Source organism: Hyla sarda, chromosome 1, assembly GCF_029499605.1.
Source record: "Hyla sarda isolate aHylSar1 chromosome 1, aHylSar1.hap1, whole genome shotgun sequence".
Classification (NCBI taxonomy): domain Eukaryota; kingdom Metazoa; phylum Chordata; class Amphibia; order Anura; family Hylidae; genus Hyla; species Hyla sarda.
In genome coordinates, this window is record NC_079189.1 from 177700860 (window position 1) to 177728391 (window position 27532).

At 43.4% G+C, this 27532-nt stretch overlaps 1 protein-coding gene across 1 annotated transcript in view; it reads left to right on the forward strand.

The window, feature by feature from the left end:
• The first annotated feature begins 13031 nt into the window (after positions 1-13031).
• MCUB (mitochondrial calcium uniporter dominant negative subunit beta) overlaps positions 13032-27532 on the forward strand; it is a 100476-nt gene continuing 85975 nt past the window's right edge. Inside the window, exon 1 of the mRNA XM_056564525.1 lies at positions 13032-13229. Within this exon, the coding sequence (XP_056420500.1) occupies positions 13176-13229 (54 nt within the window). The 5' untranslated portion in view covers positions 13032-13175. The remainder of the gene's footprint in view (positions 13230-27532) is intronic.

Below are 27532 nucleotides of genomic sequence, written 5' to 3' on the forward strand. Positions count from 1 at the left end.
TAAAAATCTTAACCCTTACCGTAATTAGCTGCTGTATGCTCCAGGGGAAGTTCTTTTCTTTTTTAATTTATTTTGTGTCTGACCACAGTACTTTCTGTAGACACCTCTGTCCATGTCCACAGTTACTGATACGGATAGAGTTGTCAGCAGAGAGCATTGTGGTCAGACAGGAAAGAAATTCAAAAAGAAAAGAACTTCCTGTGGAGCATACAGCAGCTAAGTACTGTGAGGGTTAAGATTTTTAAATAGAAGTAATTTACAAATCTGTTTAACTTTCTGGCATTAGTTGATTTAAAAAAAAAAAAAAAGAATTTTTGCCACCAGAGTACCCCTTTAAGCACTGGATATTACTTCCTAGTGTCTAGTGATATACTAGGATTCCTGAGGTAGAAAACTGCTTCACGCAGATACTACTAACTATTCTACTTCCTGCTAATATTGTACTGCACCACCCTCTTGGTCTTGCCTGTCCTCAATCTGATTGTGTACTCCCCTCTTGGTTTTGAGTTTTTGCCCCTTTTGTCTTGTCCTTGACTTTACCTTGTTTGTTTGTATTTTTGTTTACTTCTCAGTGTGTTGCTGACCTGGCCTATCTAAATTCCCTGACACACGTATGTGCTTATTTCATTGAAGGACTGTCGCTACAGGTTATGTGTATTATATTGTATTTCCGTGTATTGTCATTTATTTGCTGTCTATGTAAGGGTTAATCTTGTCTGTGCAGGAGGATGCTTAAAGGATCACATGACTGCTTCAGCCCATGAGGGCCTCCTGTGCTGCTCCACCGAGGTCTGGCTATGTGGGGAGAAGTTAGTTTTAGGGTGCGTTCCCACAGGGCGTATACGCAGCGTATTTGATGCTGCACAAATTTTACGGCAGCAGCGGGAAATACGCTGCGTATCCCTTGCTCACTATACACACAGGGCTTTCCGGCGGCAGCCCTATGCGTGTAGTGAGTTTTGGAGGCGGGGCCGTGTGCCAGCATGTCTGTGACGCGCGGCCCCGCCTCCAAAACTCACTGCACACATAGGGCTGCCGCCGGAAAGCCCTGTGTGTATAGTGAGCAAGGAATACGCAGCGTATTTCCCGCTGCTGCCATAAATTTTGCGCAGCGTCAAATACGCTGCGTATACGCCCTGTGGGAACGCACCCTTAATTAGTAAGTGTAGCTCAGTCAGAGCTAGAGGAAGCATCTCCATGTACACCTGCCTCATACCTCTAATGGGGACAGGTCCTATTTTTTCTCCTTTATCTACCAGTTCCTAAGAGACAGGCCATCCGCATATGGATTTCTCACCATCCAGGCTTTGCACTGTCCAAGTCAAGTTCTGAATGGTTATTGTGAGAGAAAGCCTCAGGCAACTCAGGTCCAGTCTGGCGGTAAACCCTTATCCTGGAAACCCTGTGTGTAGAAAGTCTAGGCAGTGGCAGCCATCTCTACTGTCTCTTATTCTCTATCTTCTCATCTGTCTTCAATCAAGCTTCCCTAATTCAAGTCACAGTCAAGTTCAGACCAGTCTAAAGTGTATTTAAGTAAAGTAATAAGCTAGTCAGTGAGGACTACAAGTCCCATAGTGTATAGAAGCATCTGTGATTCCCAAAATCATCCCTCAGTGAACATTGCATTAAAGGGAACTGTTCCTGTTTATCCTGCAAGTTCCTGAAAGTAAAGTTAAAGTGGTTACTGTAACCTGGCATTTGAGGTTTTTCGTCACCTGGTACAGGCAACTTTGTATCCTTGGTAATGTGGTGGTCAACACTCCTGGTGTCACAAACTCTTTTTCAGTCACAACACCCCCATCAGTGCATCATAGATGCCACCCTTAGTCATCACATGAGCATTCATCCGTTATTAAACGTCCATTTTCTGTGTGAAAATGGATGAATAATAACTTATGAAATAACGGGCGCAAACAGCTGAATAAATATTCATCCGTTAAGACCCGTTATAACATCCCTCATGTTTGGTTCGTAACCTCTGCCTACAGACTCCCACAGCCGGGACTTCTACTACTCCCATCATGGAACAGACTTCTTTCCATGATGGGAGTAGTAATTCCCTGGCTGCGGGAGTCTGCAGACAGCTGGGGAGGCTACATTAGTGTTTGTACTACTACCCCCATCATAGAACAGAGTCTGTTCCATGCCTGGGGTTGTAGTACAGGGGCTGAGGGATTGATCAGAAAATATTAAGCAGGTGGCATGGTCCGCAACCCTGTGATGTATCGTGTGTTTTAACTTTCACTTTTGAATCCCCCGCAGGGAGCCCTGAATGGTCAGTACTGAGGAGCCATTCAGGGCTCTCATCAGGAGATTTAAAAATGAACATTGTGAGTAGCAGAGGTCCATATGTATATTAAAAGCACTTTGGGGGGCAATATATATATATCGCTGCAGGGGGGGGGGCAGACATATAGCCTATATATTAAGCCCCCCAGCACACTTATAATATGACCTTCAGCATATATATATATATATATATATATATATATATATATATATATATCTATCTATCCCCCGCCGGCGCAAGTATAATGTATCCCCTGCTGGCGCAAGTATATGTACGCTCGCAGCATCTATATACATATGTCACCGCTGCGCTATGAATGAAAAGCATTCTAGCAGCAGCATCGGCTGGTCCGATGCTGCTGATAGAAATACTTTTCATTCATAGCGCAGCGCCGGCATATGTATATAGAAGCGCTGTGAGGGGCAGATAATGCTATATGTCTGTACCCCCCAGCTCTTTTATATACATATACCCCTGCAGCGCTATGAATGAAAAGTACTGTTACGCCGAGCGCTCCGGGTCCCCGCTCCTCCCCGAAGCGCTCGCAGCGTTCTCTTATTCGCAGCGCTCCGGTCAGACCTGCTGACCGGGTGCGCTGCGATATTGCTCCAAGCCGGGATGCGATTCGCGATGCGGGACGCGCCCGCTCGCGATGTGCATCTCGGCTCCCGTACCTGACCCATTCCCCGTCTGTGTCGTCCCTGTGCGCGCGGCCTCGCTCCTTAGGGCGCGCGCGCGCCGGGTCTCTGCAATTTAAAGGGCCAGTGCACCAATGATGGTGCCTGGCCCAATCTCCCTGATTAGTTTCCACCTGTGCACTCCCTACTTATACCTCACTTCCCCTGCACTCCCTTGCCGGATCTTGTTGCCCTTGTGCCAGAGAAAGCCTTTCCTTGAGTGTTCCTAGCCTGTGTTCCAGACCTCCTGCCGTTGCCCCTGACTACGATCCTTGCTGCCTGCCCTGACCTTCTGCTACGTCCGACCTTGCTCTTGCCTTATCCCTTGTACCATGCCTATCTCAGCAGTCAGAGAGGTTGAGCCGTTGCCGGTGGATACGACCTGGTTGCTACCGCCGCTGCAAGACCATCCCGCTTTGCGGCGGGCTCTGGTGAAAACCAGTAGCTACTTAGAACCGGTCCACCGACACGGTCCACGCCAATCCCTCTCTGACACAGAGGATCCACCTCCAGCCTGCCGAATCGTGACAAGTACTTCAATTAGCAGCGCATAGTGTCAGGAGCCAGCTGCTTACACTATGCGCTGCTAATAAAAGTACTTTTCATTCATAGCGCTGCAGGGGTATATGTATATAGAACCGCTGGAGGGTGCAGACATATAGCGTTTTCTGCCCCCCACAGTGCTTCTATATACATATGCCGGCGCTGTGCTATGAATGAAAAGTATTTCTATCATCAGCATCGGGTACAATAGATTCTGCGAGGGCACATATACATGCGTCGGCGGGGGATACATTATTGCGCCGGCGGGGGGGGTGTATGTGTATATATATATATATATATATATATATGCTATATGTCTGCCCCCCCCCTGCAACCCTATATATCTTGCCCCCCCACAGCGCTTTTAATATACATATGGCCCCCTGCTACTCACAATGTTCATTTTTAAATCTCCCACTGAGAGCCCTGATTGGCTTCTCAGTACCGGCCATTTATGGCTCCCTGTGGGTGATTCAATGAAAATGAAAGTTAAAACACACTATACATCGCAGGGTTGTGGAGCATGCCGCACACTCCCCTGCTTAATAACTTCTGATCGCATTGGGTCTCAGAAGTGAAACCTGGTGCGATCAATCCCCTCAGCCCCTGTTCTTCAACCCTCATCATGGAACAGACTCTGTTCCATTATGGGGGTAGTAGTACAAACACTAATGTAGCCTCCGCAGCTGTCTGCAAACTCCCGCAGCCAGGAAATTACTACTCCCATCATGGAAACAAGTCTGTTCCATGATGGGAGTAGTAGTAGTCCTTCAGCACTGCAGGAGTCTGCTGATGTCACCTCTTCTGAGCATGCTCAGAAGTAATAACGGATATTGTAAACCAGGTGTAAACGGATGACATAAAGGCTCATCCGTTTGCCATAGACTTCAATGTTAAAAATAACATCTGTTAATTTACCCGTTTCTTGTGACAGAAGAAAAATTAGTGCATGTGCCTTTTTTTCTTCCGTCACAATTAACGTCCGTTATTCACGACGGGCTATAACGGGTCATAACGGGTCATAATCAAAAAATCCCATTGACTTGAATGGGATTTTGTAACGGACGTTCAACATCCGTTATTAAGGCTTTTCTAACGGATGTTTATAAAGGGTCTTTTAACGGATGAATTTTATTGTGTGAAAGGGGCCATAATTATTTTGGAACATATATTGTTCCTAAAACTCTGCATTGTGTCATACCTCCATTATTCCTTCTACAAATGTATTCATTGACAACTGGGTGTTACCAGTTGGGGATGAGTCCCCACTCAGTCTGACATTGTCCAATCAGTACTGACAGTGCCACACTAGGTAGGGATACATCCCTTTGACAAGAGGATGGTCATTCTATTGGTCTTTTGTCATTCTATTTATAAATATACAATGGGAAGAATAGCACAGAGAAAGTATAGAATTTTTTGAAAAGATCCAGCATTGGTAATTCGCAGGGTATACAAGTTTGTTTTTTTTTTTTTACCCTTTAAGGACTCAGCCCATTTTTGCCTTAAGGAACCGGCAAATTTAAATTTTTGCATTTACGTTTCATAACGCTTTCAATTTTGCACCTAAAGACCCATATAAGGGCTTGTTTTTTGTGTCACCATTTGTACTTTGTAATGACATTTTATAACATATTCTGCAGCGTAACAAAAAAACTAAACTTATTTGTGGGGTGAGATAAAAAATTTTTTTTGTCATTTTGGGGGCTTCGGGTTTCTTTGCAGTGCATTTTTTTCGGTAAAAATGACACCTTAACTATCTTCTGTAGGTCCATACGGTTACAAGGATAACCAATTCAATTTATGTAGGTTTTATTTGATTTCACAAAAAAAAAATTACCGTACTATGTGCACCAAAATTAGAATGTTTAATATTGTCCTCTTCTTAACCCCTATAACTTTTTTTTTTTTAGTGCATTCAGGGCTATATGAGGGCTCCTTTTTTGCGCCGTGGTCTGTAGTTTTATCTGTACCATTTTTGATGGGACTTTTTGATCGCTTTTTATAAAAAAAAATTTAAAGTATAAAAAATTACCGAAAATACTAATTTTTTACATAATATTTTTATAGTTCTGACTTTTACGCACACAGCGATACCACATAAGTTTGTTTATGAGGCAGGGAAGGGCCCTCCCACCATCCTCTCAGCTGATCGGGGCACCACGGTTTAACTTTGCTGAGCTGCTGGGAATGTTTTTTGTTTTTTTTTCTTAATTTTAGACGCTGCAATCAACTTTGATTGTGGCGTCTAATGGGTTAGTGGCGGGCATCAAACACGATCGGTGATGTCCAGTATTAGACGCTGGTCTCCTGGCCGTTTATAGCTGCCGGGACCATCCCCCGCTATGATGCAGAGTCAGCTTGTGAGCCCGCGTCATAGCGGGGGAAAGGGCGCAGGGGGAACATGTAAGCCCTGCGTCCTTAAGGAGTTAAAAAAAAAAAGGTCATCAACGTAGTCTACGGAATCCGATGTAATCCTTTGCATACACGGATCTAAAAGTAGAAGAGAAAAAATACGAAAAATGGGTTAGTACATGCATAATGCATTGTCTTCTCAAACAGGGAGCCTCTAATTTTTAGAGAACTACAACTCCCAGCATGCCCTGACAGCCTTAGGCTGTCCGGGGCAGCTGGAAGTTGTACTTTGGCAACAGCTGGAGTCGCCTTGTTTGGGAAAACACTGCCAGAAGGGTGTGCTCACATTATACAGATATACAATGTGAATAGAGCTGTAGCAGCAGGATGAGATAAGCAGACGCCAGCTTCTGTATACAGTATATACTGCCATCTATAGATGACTGTATATAGTGGAACCCTGAAGGCAGTGAAAAAACTACCAGCAAAAGACGCCAGAAAAACACACCAGAAAAACTGCCAAAACACAGGAAAAAGCAGTGTCTGGAGTATTTTTCTGACCTTTTTACTGGTGGGGAAAAAAAAAACCAAATGCATTCACCCACAATGGGGTCTAAAACTTAAAGTGGTACTCCGCTGGAAACATCTTATCCCCTATCCAAAGGGTAAGTGATAAGATGTTGGATTGCAGAGGTCCTGCTGCTTGGGACCCCCGTGATCTCTGCTGCGCCACCCATGTCATTCGGTGCATGGAGCAAACTCTTCTCCGTGTCCGATGACTGGCAATGCAAGCCGCCATGCCCCCTCCATTCAGATCTACTAGAGGAGGCGAGACAGCTATGCAATAGCTGTCACGCCCCCTCCCATAGACATTTAGGGAGAGGGCGTGGCATGACATCATCATGCGGGGTCCACCGCTAGGATAGGGGATAAGATGTTTCCAATGGAGTGCCCCTTTAAATGCGGAGTGGTTATTTCACTGACAGTGCTGTACTATGCTGAATTGAATTTTACAGCATTGAGTGCTGGTCTGCAACTTTTTAGTGAATCTGCAGTTTTTGATCACTGTAGATAAAGATGCAGTGGAAAGTTGAACGCAGGCGGCAGGGGTAATAATGAAAAGATGCTGAGACAGTGGAGACCAAAATAATCACAGGCTTTTCAAGTAGCCTGAACCCAAGCAGCTGGTCGCTTATTTGCACTAATTTCCCAGATTGTCATGGTCTGCTCTCAAGCTGAGGCTGAATCACTGCTGGTCAAGGTTGCAATGAGCTCTCTTCTGTACAGCCTCTTCAGCATCAGGCAGAGGAGGGGGTAGGAGAATAAAAGGAGAACAGTGTCACACATGGATCAGGGGGAGAGAACAGAACAGCTGGTATTGAAGCAGATGTTATCAGAAGAACATGATAGTCCTGGGCTTGATTTCTTTGTTCCCCTGTATGTCAATGGGTCTGGCCACAAAGGTCACTCGGCACAAAGAAAGGCTCTAAACCAGAACATATCAGATCAGTGGATGCACATAATTGTCACATATTGATAATCTATATCAAAAACTAAAGGCATGTAAGACCATGTCCCCATGTTTATTTGCCCGTAGTGCTAGCCTTAAAAAAACAAAACATAACAAAAAATGTTTGCATGATAAACAGACTTTTTTAACATTTAACCCCTTAATGACCAAGCCCATTTTCACCTTAAGGGCCAGGCCAATTTTATTTTAGCGTTTTCGTTTTTTCCTCATCGCCTTCTAAAATCCATAACTCTCTTATATTTCCATCTACAGACCCATATAAAGGCTTGTTTTTTACGTGACCAATTGTACTTTGTAATGAAACCTCTCGTTTTACCATAAAATGTACGGTGAACCCCCCAAAAAAAATTTTTAGGGAGGAAATTAAAATGAAAACCAAAATTTTGCACATTTTGGAGGGTTTTGTTTTCACACTTTACGGTAACAATGACGTGTTCTTTATTCTGTGGGTCAATACGATTAAAATGATTGTGAATAGAGATGAGAGCACCCGGCACTGGGTATCTGGGGGCTATTAGCTTAATGTAGGGAAATCTGTACTGTTCACTGCAGTGGTGCACAAGCGCTTAGACAATGATGGCAAATGGTATGAGAAAGAAATGATAGCACGGCACTCACCATCCAACAGTGGTTTATTCAGATCAAGGTGCAGTCCAAATCGGGGTACAGTCCATATGTAGATTGCATCAGTACAGTGGAATCGGGGGGAGACAGGAAAGAGAGGTCAGAGGAGCTCGTGCAGCAACGTTTCGCGGTAAAAAACGCTTGGTCATGCCTTACAGACCAGTACACACTGCCAGGTAATATCCTCTTACCTGGCCATGTCAGAACTACGCCGCGATGATTGACGTTTAAACAACCAATAGGATACGAGGAGATGCGCTAACCAGTGTCTTCTACACGGGCGAATCAGGGTCAACATAGCCACAGTGGGTCTAAGTATGTGTCCCTCCAGCAGTTCGCCCTGCGAAATTAAATAAGATCGCTACGGACAGTATATTGGTAATAGAGCTCTCGTCCAGCCGTCATGCCCGCACGGTAGGGGAATCGAGCGCCACCGTGGGCGCAAGTATGTGTCCCTCCAGCAGTTGCTAAAGTGCTGTTCATTAAGCTAATACAGCGGAAGAACAGGTTTCACTCACAACATGCAGGATATATATGGGATACATTAATTTAGATTGGAAACAAAAAAATACATTACAGTAGAGGATTGTTTCATATTCTTCTGACCTGGGGAGGACAAAGGAGGCCAATACAAAAAATGAGTGTGTCCTGAGGATCACAAAAAATCATAGTCACGGTCCGGTTTAGCAGGTTGCTGGATAAGGCTGGGTCCACACTACGTTTTGTCCCATACGGGAGCGCATACGGCAGGGGGGAGCTAAAACCTTGCGCTCCCGTATGTGACCGTATGCGCTCCCGTATGTCATTCACTTCAATGAGCCGACCGGAGTGAAACGTTCGGTCCGGTTGGCTCATTTTTGCGCCGTATGCGCTTTTACAACCGGACCTAAAACCGTGGTTGACCACGGTTTTAGGTCCGGTTGTAAAAGCGCATACGGCGCAAAAATGAGCCGACCGGACCGAACGTTTCACTCCGGTCGGCTCATTGAAGTGAATGGCATACGGGAGCGCATACGGTCACATACGGGAGCGCGAGGTTTTAGCTCCCCCCTGCCGTATGCGCTCCCGTATGGGACAAAACGTAGTGTGGACCCAGCCTTAATAGGTCACTAGCAGAAATATATTGCAGATTAGCAGAAGATGTTCAGTTCGTTTCTCTCATTAAACCCTGCAGGGCTAATAGCATTGCGTTTAGAAATCCATTTGGCTTCTTTCTGTAGAAGTGTTGTTTTTTTTGTCTTGTCCAGGTTGAGGTCCTTTTACACTCTCTAAGCCAAAGAAGGATAACACTGCGGGGTCTCCGGCATGATAGTCCTTCACGTGTTCTGCAATCCTAGGGACTCCGGTCCCTAGACGGGTAAGTCTATAGTGTTCTCTGAATCTGATGAACATTGATCTCGTGGTACATCCTATATAAAACATTTGTCAAGGACATTTTATGCAATAAATTACGTGGTTTGTCCTACATGTAATGAAGTCCTTCACATATACTTCATTCCCACCAACTTGATAGTTTTTCCCTGGGAGAAGGAACTTGCAAAAAGAACAGTTTCCACATCTATAGTTCCCAATAGGGTTTGATTCATTTAGCCAGGTTTTCTTTGTCCCACGTTCTTAATGGTGGTAGTTTTCCAATATGCCACAACTGGTTTATTTTTTGCAGTTTCTCTCAGACTGGGGTCATCCTCAAGTAAGTGCCAATGCCTATGTATGGCTTGTCTAATTTCATTTGCCATTGGGCTGTACTTAAAGAAAAAAAATGAAAACAAGACATTTGCATTTTCCTTCATCTTTCTGCTCTTGGTTCGTATTATTTGGCAGAGAGTTCCTATTCACCTCTTTCGCTTTCTCAAGCGCATTGTAAAGAGCTTTCTTGGGATAGCCTCTTGATACTAAATGCGATTTGAGCATATTAGTTTGCATTATGAAATCCTCTTCCTTGCTGTTTATTCTCCTCAGCCGGAGGAATTGACTGTAAGGGACAACTTCTTTCGTGTGGGATGGATGGAAGGAGTTGTAATGTAGATATAGCAAGGGTGCTGATGGTTTTCTATAGCCCCTTGTAGTGGATGTACCTTCCTGTAAGGGGACTATTAGGTCCAGAAAAGGCAATTCCTCCCCGCTGAAGACAGATGTGAATGCCATATTCATATGGTTACATTCATTGAGGTATTAGACGAATTGTGAAAATTCATATTCTGACCCGTGCCATATAATGAATACATCGTCCACAAATCTTTTGTACATTTTCAGGTGACGCAGAAATGGGTTCTTTTCCGAGTAAATCATCTTTGCCTCCAAATATGCAAGGAAAATATTTGCGAAAGTGCACGAGACCGGCGTCCCCATTGCCGTTCCCATGCACTGCTTGTACCATAAACCGTCAAACTGAAAGAAATTATTTTTCAGAATGAAATTTAGTGCCTCAGTAATGAAGTCTGTAACTTGTTCAGACTTTCCAGCCGCTCGCAGGAACTCTTTTACTGTTTCCGTGCCCATGTCTTGGGGAATACGTGTATATAAAGATTCCACGTCTATTGAAGCTATCTTATCTTGTGGGTCCAAGCTGACATGCTATAATTCTTCTAAAAAGGGATTCGTGTCTTTCAGATACGAGGGGGTATCCTTTAGGATTGGTCTGAGGATCCAGTCCACATACTGAGACAAATATTCTGTCACCCAGCCATTGCCCAATGTGATAGGACGTCCCGGAGGGTTTGCACTATCTTTATGTATTTTTGGAAGGTAATACCACTGGGGTTTTGAGGTACACTGGGGGAAAAGCCTGTCGGCTGTCTTTTTTGATAATATCCCCCTTTCTACTTGTTTCCTTACAAATGTTTGTAGATTACTCATCACCTTCTGGGTAGGGTCTTCTTTAATTCTCAGGTAGGTACGGGTGTCATCTAATTGTCTATGAACTTCTCTTTCGTACTGTTCTCCGGCTGAGGAGAATAAACAGCAAGGAAGAGGATTTCATAATGCAAACTAATATGCTCAAATCGCATTTAGTATCAAGAGGCTATCCCAAGAAAGCTCTGGACAATGCGCTTGAGAAAGCGAAAGAGGTGAATAGGAACTCTCTGCTAAATAAAACGAACCAAGAGCAGAAAGATAAAGAAAAAAAATGAAAACAAGAAATTAGCATTTTCCTTCAAGTACAGCCCGATGGCAAATGAGATTAGACAAGCCATACATAGGCATTGGCACTTAATTGAGGATGACCCCAGTCTGAGAGAAAATGCAAAAAATAAACCAGTTGTGGCATATCGGAAAACTACCACCATTAAGAACGTTTTAGTCCGGAGCACATGCAAGTCAAAAGGTGGGACAAAGAAAACCTGGCTAAATGAATCAAACCCTATTGGGAACTATAGATGTGGAAACTGTTCTTTTTCCAAGTTCCTTCACCCAGGTTGGTGGGAATGAAGTACAGGTTCTTCTTAAAAAATTAGCAGATTGTGCTAAAGTTCATTATTTTCCATAATGTAATGATAAAAATTAAACTTTCATATATTTTAGATTCATTGAACACCAACTGAAATATTTCAGGTCTTTTATTGTTTTAATACTGATGATTTTGGCATACAGCTCATGAAAACCCAACATTCCTATCTCAAAAAATTAGCATATTTCATCCGACCAATAAAAGAAAAGTGTTTTTAATACAAAAAAAATTAACCTTCAAATAATTATGTTCAGTTATGCACTCAATACTTGGTCGGGAATCCTTTTGCAGAAATGACTGCTTCAATGCGGCGTGGCATGGAGGCGATCAGCCTGTGGCACTGCCGAGGTGTTATGGAGGCCCAGGATGCTTCGATAGCGGCCTTAAGCTCATCCAGAGTGTTGGGTCTTGAGTCTCTCAACTTTCTCTTCACAATATCCCACAGATTCTCTATGGGGTTCAGGTCAGGAGAGTTGGCAGGCCAATTGAGCACAGTAATACCATGGTCAGTAAACCATTTACCAGTGGTTTTGGCACTGTGAGCCGGTGCCAGGTCATGCTGAAAAATGAAATCTTCATCTCCATAAAGCTTTTCAGCAGATGGAAGCATGAAGTGCTCCAAAATGTCCTGATAGCAGCTGCATTGACCCTGCCCTTGATAAAACACAGTGGACCAACACCAGCAGCTGACATGGCACCTCAGACCATCACTGACTGTGGGTACTTGACACTGGACTTCAGGCATTTTGGCATTTCCTCCTCCCCAGACTCTGGCACCTTGATTTCCGAATGACATGCAAAATATAACATTTTAATCACATTGACCCAACAGAATAAAGAAAACATGTCATTTTTACCGTAAAGTGTACAGTGTGAAAACTAAACCTTTGAAAATTTGCTAAATTGTTTTCTTTTCAATTTCCCCACACAAATAATATATTTTTGATTGCGCCGCACATTTTATGTTAAAATGATTGATGTCAAGGACAATTGTACAAAGGACAATTTATCATTAAAAAAAAAAAACAATGATCTTTGGATGAAAATATAAAAGAAATATGATTTCTAGATGAGGAGGAAAAATACGAAAATGCTAAACTAAAATTGCCTGTGTCCTTAAGGGGTTAAAGCACACAAAAGTTATACAAAACGTGGCTACATGAATATGCTCTTGGAGCAGTGTTTCCCATCCAAGGTGCCTCCAGCAGTTGCAAAACTACAACTCCCAGCATGGCCGGACAGCCTTAGCAACAGCTGGAGGCACCCTGGTTGGGAAAGACTGTCTTGGAGAGTCAAGTGTTTTTCTATGGGGTTCCTCGCCTGCCTGACGCCCCCTGGTGGTCCATATCATAACTATGTACATTCTTTATAATAAATCCTAGTGGGATAAGGATATCTACTTGTAGTATAATGGCCATTGTGGGCTTTCAGGAATAAATCTTTGTGTGTGTGTAGAGCCTTCCCTGTGAGACCTAGTTCTCTCTATCTCTGCTGTACACAGGATGACAGCTCCCGTACACACAGGTCTGCGCTCTGCTGCCCCTAGCGGCGGAGGTGGCGTCCGCTTCCTTGTAGAGTGGAGGGAGGCGGCTTTAGGAGAAGTCGCAGGGAGGAAGTGAAGCGCCTCATACACTGGGTACACGGCGGAGAGTTGGTGCCGGGAACTTGTGGTATGAGCGGTGGGGATCGCTGCCCTTTCTCTGAAGGATGACTATACTTGCGGAGCTGTGGAGGAGACTTCCTCTGGCCGCTGGCTACCAGGTGAGGCTGCACACGATCCTAGTAAAGTCCCACTATGGCTGCGCACACTTTCCTCACTTGTGCTCCTTGTACAGCACTTTAGCGCATTCCCCATAGCTCTAGCGGAAGAGTGGGCACAGTGCTGGTCTGGGTGGCAGCTGGTCCGGGCTGGCATACTGGGTGCTGCTTCCTCCCTGAAGCCCATTCCATTACTCATCCGGCAGCGCCCCTCAGGCGACCGCTCCCCTGCCTCCTCTCACATCCCTGCCTGTTTTCTGTAGGATCATGAGGAAGATGTCATGTAGGGACAGAGCCACAACATACGGGACAGGAGGATAGCCATACTGGGCAGGAGGATAGCCACAGAACTAAAGAGCCATAAAGGACAAGGGCATAGCTATACTGGACAGGAGGATAGCCACAGAACTAAAGAGCCATAAAGGACAGGAACATAGCCATACTGGGCAGGAGGATAGCCACAGAACTAAAGAGCCATAAAGGACAGGAACATAGCTATACTGGGCAGGAGGATAGCCATAGAATAAAAGAGCCATAAAGGACAAGGGCATAGCTATACTGGACAGGAGGATAGCCATACTGGGCAGGAGGATAGCCACAGAACTAAAGAGCCATAAAGGACAGGAACATAGCCATACTGGGCAGGAGAATAGCCACAGAACTAAAGAGCCATAAAGGACAAGGGCATAGCTATACTGGGCAGGAGGATAGCCACAGAACTAAAGAGCCATAAAGGACAAGAGCATAGATATACTGGGCAGGAGGATAGCCATACTGGGCAGGAGGATAGCCACAGAACTAAAGAGCCATAAAGGACAAGAGCATAGATATACTGGGCAGGAGGATAGCCATACTGGGCAGGAGGATAGCCACAGAACTAAAGAGCCATAAAGGACAGGAACATAGCCATACTGGGCAGGAGAATAGCCACAGAACTAAAGAGCCATAAAGGACAAGGGCATAGCTATACTGGGCAGGAGGATAGCCACAGAACTAAAGAGCCATAAAGGACAAGAGCATAGATATACTGGGCAGGAGGATAGCCATACTGGGCAGGAGGATAGCCACAGAACTAAAGAGCCATAAAGGACAAGAGCATAGATATACTGGGCAGGAGGATAGCCATACTGGGCAGGAGAATAGCCACAGAACTAAAGAGCCATAAAGGACAAGGGCATAGCTATACTGGGCAGGAGTATAGCCACAGAACTAAAGAGCCATAAAGGACAAGAGCATAGATATACTGGGCAGGAGGATAGCCATACTGGGCAGGAGGATAGCCACAGAACTAAAGAGCCATAAAGGACAAGAGCATAGATATACTGGGCAGGAGGATAGCCATACTGGGCAGGAGGATAGCCACAGAACTAAAGAGCCATAAAGGACAGGAACATAGCCATACTGGACAGGAGGATAGCCATAGAATAAAAGAGCCATAAAGGACAATGGCATAACCATACAGGACAGGAACATAGCCATACTGGGCAGGAGGATAGCCATAGAATAAAAGAGCCATAAAGGACAAGGGCATAACTATACAGGACAGGAGCATAGTCATAGAACAACATAGCCATACAGGACCCTAGCCACATTGTAACCATACAGGGCAATAGCCACACAGGAGCATAGTCATAAGACAACATAGTTATGCAGGAACTTAGCCATTGTACAACATAGCCATATGGGACCCTAGCCGCATTATAACCATACAGGTAGGGTTGCCACCTGGCCAGTATTTTTATATTATAAATATGCAATGGCCGGTATTTATCCAACCAATCCTCCTACTCCTGGAATGTTGCACCATAACCTATATGAGTGTTTCCCAACCAGAACACCTGCAGCTGTTGCAAAACTACAACTCCCAGCATGCCCGGACAGCCGTTGGCTGTCCAGGCATGCTGGGGGTTGTAGTTTTGCAACAGCTGGGGGCACCCCAGGTTGGGAAACACTGATCTATACTATATACTACTATATAGTCCAACATTGTGGGAACTGTAGGTTTGTGGCACCTGCTGAGCCACAGGCTGTATCAGGTCATGCTGGGAGTTGTAGTTTTGCAACAGCTGGGGGCACCCCAGGTTGGGAAACACTGATCTATACTATATACTACTATATAGTCCAACATTGTGGGAACTGTAGGTTTGTGGCACCTGCTGAGCCACAGGCTGTATCAGGTCATGCTGGGAGTTGTAGTTAGTAACTAACCGAAACTCACAAATTTGATTAAAAAATAATCAAAAAGTCACATCAAAACAAAAATGCTACTGTTAAAATCTACAGATCAGGGCGCAAAAAAAAAAAAAAAATAACCTCCTGTATAAGGAGAAATAAAAAAAAATAAAAAATTATAGGGGTCATATTAGGACAAAATATCACTTGCATATGTGTGTCCTGTAATGTTATGCATATATAATTAATTATGCAAATTAGCATGGCCAGTTATTTTATTTTTATTTTTTTGCAAGAAAGGTGGCAACTAGAGATGAGCGAACTTACAGTAAATTCGATTCATCACGAACTTCTCGCCTCGGCAGTTGATGACTTTTCCTGCATAAATTAGTTCAGCTTTCAGGTGCTCCGGTGGGCTGGAAAAGGTGGATACAGTCCTAGGAGACTCTTTCCTAGCAATGTATCCACCTTTTCCAGCCCACCGGAGCACCTGAAAGCTGAACTAATTTATGCAGGAAAAGTCATCAACTGCCGAGCCGAGAAGTTCGTGATGAATCGAATTTACTGTAAGTTCGCTCATCTCTAGTGGCAACCCTACATCCAGGGGAATAGCCACACAGGAGCATAGTCATATGACAACATAGCCATATTGGACCCTAGCCACATCATAGCCACACAGGAGCATAGTCATATGACAACATAGCCATATTGGACCCTAGCCACATCATAGCCACACAGGAGCATAGTTATATGACAACATAGCCATATTGGACCCTAGCCACATCATAGCCATACAGGAGCATAGTCATATGACAACATAGCCATATTGAACCCTAGCCACATCATAGCCACACAGGAGCATAGTCATATGACAACATAGCCATATTGGACCCTAGCCACATCATAGCCATACAGGAGCATAGTCATATGACAACATAGCCATATTGAACCCTAGCCACATCATAGCCACACAGGAGCATAGTCATATGACAACATAGCCATATTGGACCCTAGCCACATCATAGCCATACAGGAGCATAGTCATATGACAACATAGCCATATTGGACCCTAGCCACATCATAGCCATACAGGAACATAGTCATATTGGACCCTAGCCACATCATAGCCATACAGGAGCATAGTCATATGACAACATAGCCATATTGGACCCTAGCCACATCATAGCCACACAGGAGCATAGTTATATGACAACATAGCCATATTGGACCCTAGCCACATCATAGCCACACAGGAGCATAGTCATATGACAACATAGCCATATTGGACCCTAGCCACATCATAGCCATACAGGAGCATAGTCATATGACAACATAGCCATATTGGACCCTAGCCACATCATAGCCACACAGGAGCATAGTCATATGACAACATAGCCATATTGGACCCTAGCCACATCATAGCCATACAGGAGCATAGTCATATGACAACATAGCCATATTGGACCCTAGCCACATCATAGCCACACAGGAGCATAGTCATATGACAACATAGCCATATTGGACCCTAGCCACATCATAGCCACACAGGAGCATAGTCATATGACAACATAGCCATATTGGACCCTAGCCACATCATAGCCACACAGGAGCATAGTCATATGACAACATAGCCATATTGGACCCTAGCCACATCATAGCCACACAGGAGCATAGTCATATGACAACATAGCCATATTGGACCCTAACCACATCATAGCCACACAGGAGCATAGTCATATGACAACATAGCCATATTGGACCCTAGCCACATCATAGCCACACAGGAGCATAGTCATATGACAACATAGCCATATTGGACCCTAGCCACATCATAGCCACACAGGAGCATAGTCATATGACAACATAGCCATATTGGACCCTAGCCACATCATAGCCACACAGGAGCATAGTCATATGACAACATAGCCATATTGGACCCTAGCCACATCATAGCCACACAGGAGCATAGTCATATGACAACATAGCCATATTGGACCCTAGCCACATCATAGCCATACAGGAGCATAGTCATATGACAACATAGCCATATTGGACCCTAGCCACATCATAGCCACACAGGAGCATAGTCATATGACAACATAGCCATATTGGACCCTAGCCACATCATAGCCATACAGGAGCATAGTCATATGACAACATAGCCATATTGGACCCTAGCCACATCATAGCCATACAGGAGCATAGTCATATGACAACATAGCCATATTGGACCCTAGCCACATCATAGCCATACAGGAGCATAGTCATATAACAACATAGCCATATTGGACCCTAGCCACATCATAGCCATACAGGAGCATAGTCATATGACAACATAGCCATATTGGACCCTAGCCACATCATAGCCATACAGGAGCATAGTCATATGACAACATAGCCATATTGGACCCTAGCCACATCATAGGCACACAGGAGCATAGTCATATGACAACATAGCCATATTGGACCCTAGCCACATCATAGCCACACAGGAGTATAGTCATATGACAACATAGCCATATTGAACCCTAGCCACATCATAGCCACACAGGAGCATAGTCATATGACAACATAGCCATATTGAACCCTAGCCACATCATAGCCATACAGGAGCATAGTCATATGACAACATAGCCATATTGGACCCTAGCCACATCATAGGCACACAGGAGCATAGTCATATGACAACATAGCCATATTGGACCCTAGCCACATCATAGGCACACAGGAGCATAGTCATATGACAACATAGCCATATTGGACCCTAGCCACATCATAGGCACAGCATATGCATAAAGGAGTATAGTTATATGACAGCATGCTTATGCAGGGACATAGCCAAAGGAAAACATAACATACAACAACATAATAATACAGGACAATAGCTGTACTACAGCATACCCATACAGGGCAGGAACAATAACATATAGTCATAGAACAAAATACACATACAGGAAGATGAATGAACATATCTCTACCAAAGAGTATTACAGTGAATATATTTTCTATCATATCACTAACCTCAGGATTCAAAGGCTGTGCGGGCATGCTGGGAGTTGTAGTTTTGCTGCAGCTAGAGGCACCCTGGTTGGTAAACACTGCATAAGGGCATCCCCTAATGTGATCACAATGTCTTCCCACAGATGGGGATGTCAGTACGTCATAAGAGTAAATTCACACGGGTCTTGATTTGTTGGGATTATTTCTGTAAAAAAATAAATAAATAAATAAACAAAAATAGGAAACCAGCAAAAAAAAATCAGCAAAACAAATCTAGAAAGAAGCGTGGAGATTTGCCTGAAACTGAAAAATAGGAAAAGAGAAAGTCCTTGGTTATGAAATTGTCACCTGCGGATGTTGCTGTTGATCCTCACGTTATTCACAACAGAAGGTTACTTGTGGATTTTGAAGGAGTTTTTTTTTTTAAATGAACTGGTGCCAGAAAGTTAAACAGATTTGTAAATTACTTCTATTAAAAAATCTTAATCCTTCCAGTACTTATCAGCTGCTGTATGCTACAGAGGAAATTCTTTTCCTTTTGAATTTCTTTTTTGTGTTGTCCACAGTGCTCTCTGCTGACACCTGTCAGGAACTGTCCAGAGTAGCATAGGTTTGCTATGGGGATTTTCTCCTGTTCTGGACAGTTCCTGATACGGGCATCATGTGTCAGCAGAGAGCACTGTGGACAAGACAAAAAAGAAATTCAAATGGAAAAGAATTTCCTCTGTAGCATACAGCTGCTAAGTACTGGAAGGATTAAGATTTTTTTTTTATAGAAGTCATTTACAAATCTGTTTAACTTTCTGGCTCCAGTTCATTTAAAAAAAATAAAATAAAGTTTTCCACCGGAGTACCCCTTTAATTGCGTTTTTTTTTTTTCCTTTTCATTAATCAATGTATAAATTGCACATCTAATCGGTGAACAATCCACACCAGAATTGCCCTGCTGATTTTATAGTCTAAGGGTAGGGTCACATGTAGCGTGTTCGCTGCGTACTTTGCTGCATAGGTTCTGCAGCTAATTTTGCTACCCATTGACTTTAAAGGATAACTCTGGGATGTACAATTTATCCCCTATCCTAAGATAGGGATAAGTTGTAGGGGAAAAGTGTTAGATCACAGGGGTCCGACCGATGGGGGCCCCCCGCGATCTCCCAAACGGCGCCCCGGCTCCCTGCATGAAACAAGCATTTTCGACCACAGCACAAAGCTGCGGCCGACACGTCCCCTCCATTCAGTTCTATGGCAGAGCCGGAGATTGCCGAAAACAGCGCTCCAGCTCTGCCATAGAACTTCATGGAGATGGAGCGTGTCGGCCGCCACTTCCGGCAGTGGTTGAATATGCTTGTTTCATGCAGGGAGCCGGGGCCCCCCGCGATCTAACACTTATCCCCTATGCTTAGGATAGGGGATAAGTTGATTAAATCCCGGAGTTATCCTTTAAAGGGTAGGAAAATGCACAGCAGCGTATAGGTTATGTGGGACCCTAACCCATGGATTTTACTTGCACACAAGTGGAGGGTTGTCATTTATAAAAAGCATTGTTCACTGCCGCAGTGACTAGTGAAAAGAAATTGTTACAAAATACAATTATTCTTACAGTGCAGTTATGTTAAAGGGAATGGATTGCTTAGATTAGCTGCTAAAACGTTTGTTTTTTTATCTGTTTTTATTTTCTTATTGTAATTTTGTTTCATGAGCTGTTAAATTAAACATTAAAGTCTATAGAAAACGGATGAGCCTTTATTGTCCTCCGTTTGCATCCGTTTTTTTCAATCCGTTTATTGAACTGTTTTTACTTCTGAGCATGCTGAGAACAAAAAAGAATGTTTTTGTTTATTTACTGAACAATAAAGGATCCAAACGGATAACATCTGTTTGCATCCGTTATTGTCCGTTTTTTTTGTTTTTTTTTGATGGGAGAAGAACGGGACGGGTCTAGACGGCCGTGTGAACGCAGCCTTAGTGATATGCTTTACAGCAAGCCCCATGGACATAGTCACAATGAACATCTCCAGACCCCATTATTTGTATGGGACACGTTTGTAAGCATGAGCTGCAACTTGTCAGTTCATTCTACAGGGGAAAGGGAGGCTGAGCTCCCATGGTCTGCTCTATCTACTGGTATCACCTTTTACTATAATGCTTATCGGTTTCTAGCCTTCTTATCACAGATAGAACAGGAAGTCTCTCGGCAAGATTTCAGGATTATTTTAAGATAATAATAGTAAAATGGAAAAATAGGAAAATATCAACAAACTTTGTATTGATTTAAACAATAGGTCATTTTATGATGATAAATAAAATGGGTGCTGTCACTTTAAAAACCTTTCGACATGTTGTAGAGACAAAGTTGCTTAAAGGGGTATTCCATTTTTTTTTTTTTTTTTATATCAACTGGCTCCAGAAAGTTAAACAGATTTGTAAATTAATTCTATTAAAAAATCTTAATCCTTTCAATAATTATCAGCTGCTGAAGTTGAGTAGTTGTTTTCTGTCTGGCAACAGTGCTCTCTGCTGACACCTCTGCTTGACTTGGGAACTGCCCAGAGTAGAAGAGGTTTGCTATGGGGATTTGCTTCTAAACTGGGCGGTTCCCGAGACACGTGACATCAGAGAGCACTTAGACAGAAAAGATCTCAACTTCAGCAGCTCATAAGTACTGAAAGGATTAAGATTTTTTAATAGAAGTAATTTACAAATCTGTTTAACTTTCTGGAGCCAGTTGATATTTAAAAAAAAAATGTTTTCCTGGATAACCCCTTTAATTGCCAGTTGTGCCACATAAATAAAATACCTAATACTATGTATGCTAAAAGGATTGGTCATTTCTTGGCTTCTTTGGCTAAATTCACATCTGCTTACACATCTCCTGTTTGGAGCTCCGTCACAGAGTCTGCTCATGAAAAAAAATGGAGCAGGACATGGTTTGTTGCACAACGGACCCCGATGGATTCTAATTACTTTTAATGGGGTCTGTCTGGATACTGTCTGGTGTCCATTTATTTGCAAGATTTCAGAGGAGAAATCTACAGTATTTTTTATTCTCCACTCAAGTCCCACACATTCTAGGAATGGAGCGCCGACCCAGATGTGAACCTAGCCTTACCGGTATTTTCTTCCCCAAAGATGGCACAAGCCTGAATAAGTTGCAGATCAAGATTAAGAATGGTGGACAGCACTTTCTCTAATTTACAGTTTTCCAGTGCATTTTGCATGATAAATGTGCCCCAGTAATACTCCTACCTGTACAACACAGTAGACAACCTATTGAAGAGAACAAGTCATGACAAAGGGTTCCAAAGAGAAAGTGTTGCCCAGCCTCTCAGCAGAGTTTATCTGTGCACTGCGCATTCCTTTAAGGCTAGGTTCACACTACCGAATTTCCGCCTGCAATTCCGCTTTGAAATTGCAGGCAGAAATTCTGCTTACAAAAATGTATAGAGTAGTGAATGGGTTTCCGTTCACAAATTCACACTTCGGAATTTGGGAATGGAAAATCCGCTTGGAAATTTCCGCCTGAAGAATGGCGTTGCTCATTCTTCAGGCGGAAATACTTGTGGAACACATTGCACTCTGAATCTCCGGGCGGAAACTTTCTGCCCAGTGATTCCGCAGTGTGAACCTAGCCTAAGGGACCTCTCTCCCCTCCCCCCCCCCCCATACGCCCCAATAAAGTATCACTTAGCCCTTGTTCATGTCACCGCTGAGAACCACTAAAGGGAGCTCCACTGCAAAAAAAAGAGTTAAAGGGGTACTCCACCCCTAGACATCTTATCCCCTATCCAAAGGATGGGGGATAAGATGTCTGATCGTGGGGGTCCCACCGCTGGGGACCCCCGCATTCTACTATGCGGCACCCACCTGTAACTGCTTCCGGAACCGCTGGAGGCCCATAGACTTGAGGGGGTGGGTGTGACGTTACATGGGGGTGGAGTTATGGCGTCACGATCTTCCGTGGTCGGGGTTGTATTAGCCTGAGGGCCTCCAGCGGTTCCTGAAGTTGTTACAGGTGGGTGCCGCATGGTAGGATGGTAGGACACCCACCATCAGACATCTTATCCCATATCCTTTGGATAGGGGATAAGATGTCTAGGGGTGGAGTACCCCTTTAAGTGGAGCAAAACTGCTGCATGTCGGATATTTTTCTCTGCTCATCTTCCCTAATATAACCGACACTTGACGGACTCAATTCAAGTCAATGGGATTTGTTGGGACTTAGGGTCTATTCACATGGCGGAATTTCCGCTTGCGGAATGCCGCCTCAATTTAAAGCCCATAGACTTCTGTGGAATTCTGCACTCCCATTCACACTTCTGAATTTCCGCTTGTGGAATTCCGCTAGCGGAATTCCACAAGCGGAAATTCAGAAGTGTGAATGGGGGTGTGGAATTCCATAGAAGTCTATGGGCTTTAATTTGAGGCAGGAATTGCACTGTGTGAATAGACCCTTACCCTTAGAATGGCAGCTAGATACGTAAATCTGCCCTTCTGTGTGTGCACTAGGCTATGGGACTTTTGCACACATGTTTACTTATATAGGTGTGACTATACTACTATTACCAGCTAAATAAGGCAGACATGCTTGTGCTGTGCATTTACTGGGTATCCATTAGAGAATACATTTGTTTGCTGTCATTATGTGTATAGTATCTTATAGGGTGCGGCAGCAGTTGCAGCTGACATTAGTATTCAGTCTAGACCACGGTGAGCACAGTAAGCTGCTGACAGTTCTCTCTGTATCATTTCTTTTCAAAGCACAGCAGCCTTTGATGGAGACAGGCAAATCAAGCTACAATAGATGTGCACATCTGTGAACATTAAGAATATTTCCTCTAAAAATCCATAAGTGACCTATAAATATAACCCATGCTGAATGACAGCCAATTTTTGCAACCATTACAGTCCTTTCACTTTTTATTAACCCTTAATGGCCTCACTTTGCTACAGTACCAACATCCCAGCTGCTGCCTTCTCTTATCTGGCCTATGCAATTGGCAGTCTTGACTGTAGATTTAGAAACATAGAATGTGTTGTCAGATAAGAGCCATTCTGCTCATCTAGTCTGCCCAGTATTCTGAATACTCTGAATAGTCCATGGCCCTATCTTATATGAAGGGTAGTCTTATGTCTATCCTATGCATGCGTAAACTTCTTTACTGTATTTGCAGCTACCACTTCATGCATCCACTACACTCTCAGTAAAGTAATACCTCCTAATATTACTTTTAACCTCTTAAGGACGCAGGGCATACCTGTACGTCCTGTGCCCACTCCCGCGATGACCCTGCTTCATATCGGGTCGGTCCCGGTGGCTAACGATAGCTGGGATACAGGGCTAACACCGGACATCACCGATAGCAGTGATGTCCAGTATTAACCCTTTAGGCGTGGCAATCAAAGTTTTTCCGCGAGCGAAGCTTCCGCCTGGCGGCCGCCGCCGAAGGTACTTTGGCGCTAGGGCCGCGGGGCACTGAGCCGTCACCATTGACGGCTATGCAGTGCTCGCGGAATCCGCGCAACGAATGAACATGTTCTTTCTTTGAGCGGAACACTTTCAGCGGCGGAAATGTCCGCCGCTGAAATTCCGCAGTGTGAACGGGTCTCATGGAAACTCGTTCACACTAATGTTAAAGTTCACACCGCGGAATTCCACCCGCGGAATTCCGCCCGGAAATTCAGCGGGAATTTCGTAGTGTGAACAGGGCCTGAGTGGATCACTGATCTCCTTGTGTAATGCTGTGCCATAAAGTCCTCTATGGGGGCTTAAAGGGGTACTCCGGTGACAAATATATATATTTTTTTAAATCAACTGGTGCCAGAAAGTTTGTAAATTAGTTCTATTAAAAAATCTTAATCCTTCCTGCACATATTAGCTGCTGAATACTACAGCGGAAATTCTTTTCTTTTTGAAATACAGAGCTGTCTGCTGACATCATAAGCACAGTGCTCTCTGCTGACATCTCTGTCCATTTTAGGAACTGTCCAGAACAGCATATGTTTGCTATGGGGATTTCCATTTACTCTGGACAGTTCCTAAAATGGACAGAGATGTCTGCAGAGAGCACTGCGCTCATGATGTCAGCAGACAGCTCTGTGTTTCAAACAGAACAGAATTTCCGCTGTAGTATTCAGCAGCTAATAAGTACAGGAAGGATTAAGATTTTTTAATAGAAGTAATTTACAAATCTGTTTAACTTTCTGGCACCAGTTGATTTAAAAAAAATAAGTTTTTCGCCGGAGTACCACTTTAAGAAAGTTTTTAAGTAAAAAAATAATAAAAAAAAGATTCTAAAATTATATAAAAAAAAAACCCTCCCCTAATAAAAAATTAAATCATCCTTATTTTCACATTGTACAAAAACATATTTGGTATCACAGTGTGCGTTAATGTCCAAACTATTAATACTGTGATCCCTCAACATACGATGGTAATTCGTTCCAAATGACCCATCGTTTGTCGAATCCATCGTATGTTGAGGGATTCGTGCAATGTAAAGTATAGGAAGCTGTACTCGCCTGTCCCCGCCGCTCCGGACCAGGTCCTCACCGCTCCCGATGCTGTCCCAGGGGCTCCCGATGCTGTCCCGTCTTCTTCAGGATCCTCCGGCTTCTTCCGCCTCGCTTTCTGGTGACGTTATTACGTTGGTGCGCCGGGACGGCGTGTGCACAACGTAATAATGATGCCGGAAAGCGAGGCCCGGACCCCAGAGAAGATGCCAGAGGATCGCGAAGTGGACCCAGAGCAGCGGGGATGGGTAACTGAACCTCTCCGGGATGCTTAAACTGCTATCCGACAGCAGCTTAAGCATTTTGCGCTGTCGGATAGCAGTTAATGCGATGGCCCCGACATATAAAAGCATCGTATGTCGATGCTGACATCGACATGCGATGGCCTCTGAGAGGCCATCATATGTCGGGGCCATCGCATGTTGGGGGGTTACTGTATAATGTTTATGATCCCACGCGGTAAATGGTGTAAATATATAAGAAACGCCAAACACCAAAAATACTGATTTTTTTTTATCACTTCATGTATCAGAAAAAAATAAAAAGGGATCAAAAAGTTCCATCAAAACCAAAATGGTAATGATAAAAGATACAGATCATGGCGCAAAAACAAGCCCTTATTCAGCCCGTATACGGAAAAATAAAAAAGTTATAGGACAATTTTAGGAATACTGATTTTGTTTGAAAAAAAAAAAAAAAAAAAAAACCTTTGCATTTTTTTAACCCCTTAAGGACGATTTTCGTTTTTTCCTCCTCGCCTACTAAAAATCATATCTCTTTTATATTTCACAGATCCATAGGAGGGCTTGTTTTTTGCCTGACCAATTGTCCTTTGTGTTAACATCAATAATTTTACCGTAAACCAAAAAATATTATTTGTGTGGGTAAATTGAAAATAAAACCTCAATTATGCAAATTTTGGAAGGTTTCATATTGACAATAAAATGGACATGTTTTCTGTATGGCAATATGATTAAAATGATACCCATGGTTACACGCTTTTCTATTATTGTGCGGCTTTTAAAAAATCTCAAACTTTTTTCCCCAGAATATAAGTACAGTTTAAAATCACTCTATTTTGGCCACCTATAACTTTCTCATTTTTCTGTATACATGGCTGTATGAGGGCTCATTTCATATCAGTACCACATTTGCATATATGTAACTTTTTAATTGCTTTTTATTAAGGTTTTTTGGAATGTGATGAGACAAAAAATGTTGGACTTTTTTCATTCTTTTTACATTTACACCGTTCACCGTACAGAATAATTAACATTATATTTTGATAGCCCGAAAATTCGGGAAAAAGGGGCCTATCCTTTGGATAGAGGATAAGATGTCTAGGGGTGGAGTACCCCTTTAAATGCACTGTGTAAAATCCATACCCCCCAAAAATTACAAAATTATAGTTTTCTTATGAATTTTCTCTCACAAATAATAATTTCCTGGTTCCACGATACATGGTAAAATGAAAGGTGTCATTACAAAGTACAATATGTTGTGCAAAAAACAAACCCTCATATGGGTCTGTAGGTGGAAAAATAGAAGTTATGCCTCTTAGAAAGCCAGGAGGAAAAACTAAAATGCAAAAATTAAAATTGTCTGTGTCCCCAAGCCCAAAATGGATTGGATTGGCCAAAGAGCAGTGTATGGATGTAAACAATAGATAGGATTAGTGGATAATAGCGCATTATTATGATGTAGAACCGAGGGGAGTGAGCACATAGGGGCTAATTAGTCAGTGTATAATAGTACGTTAGATGCATGGTATGCCTGTCCTCACTTTGAAAAAGCCAGGGTACACTGGCGAAACGTCAGCAGGAGGGGCTATAATGTTTTTAAAACCAGCATCCAAGTGACACAATAGCAATATTTGCAAGTGTGTGGGGTTTCTCTCTGGTCAGTGGTGGCAGCACTGTCTAGAGGAACTTCAGGTTCCCACAGTGACACTGTTCACAAAACACATTGGAAGGATCATTCTAGTTGTAGTCACATAGTGGATGACCGGTCTTTTAACATTTATTCACTATGGTACCAATAAGCACGATTCATATTTATTTTTGAGAAATTGGAATAAAAGTTAAGTTTTAATCATTTAGTTATGTGGTCTCTAGTTTAGGGCAGTCCTTGGGGACTAAAATTTTAATTTTCAAGCCCAAAATGGGCCATGTCCTTAAGGGGTTAAAGAGGACCTGTGGTCAGCCCCCCAAAAACGCAATTAACATTAACATTAATTAACATAGGGTACCCTTTTCACACTCTTAATTCGCCCTCCCATTCCTGAGATATGAGGGTTTATTTTTTGAAAACCAGTGTGCCTCCAGCTGTGGCAAAACTAAAACTGCCAGCATGTACGGTCTGTCAGCGCATGCTGGGAGTTATAGTTTGCAACAGCTGGAGGCACACTGGTTGTGAAATACTGAGTTAGGTAACAAACCCTGTGTTTTGTGCCTTCAGCTGTTGCAAAACTCTCAGCATGCACAGACAGCCGAAGGGCATGCTGGCAGTTGTAGTTATGCAACAGCTGGAGGTACACTATTACAACTCCTAGCATGCCCTTTGGCTGTCCCTGCATGCTGGGAGTTGTAGCTATGCAACAGCTGGAGTCACACTTTTTCATAGGA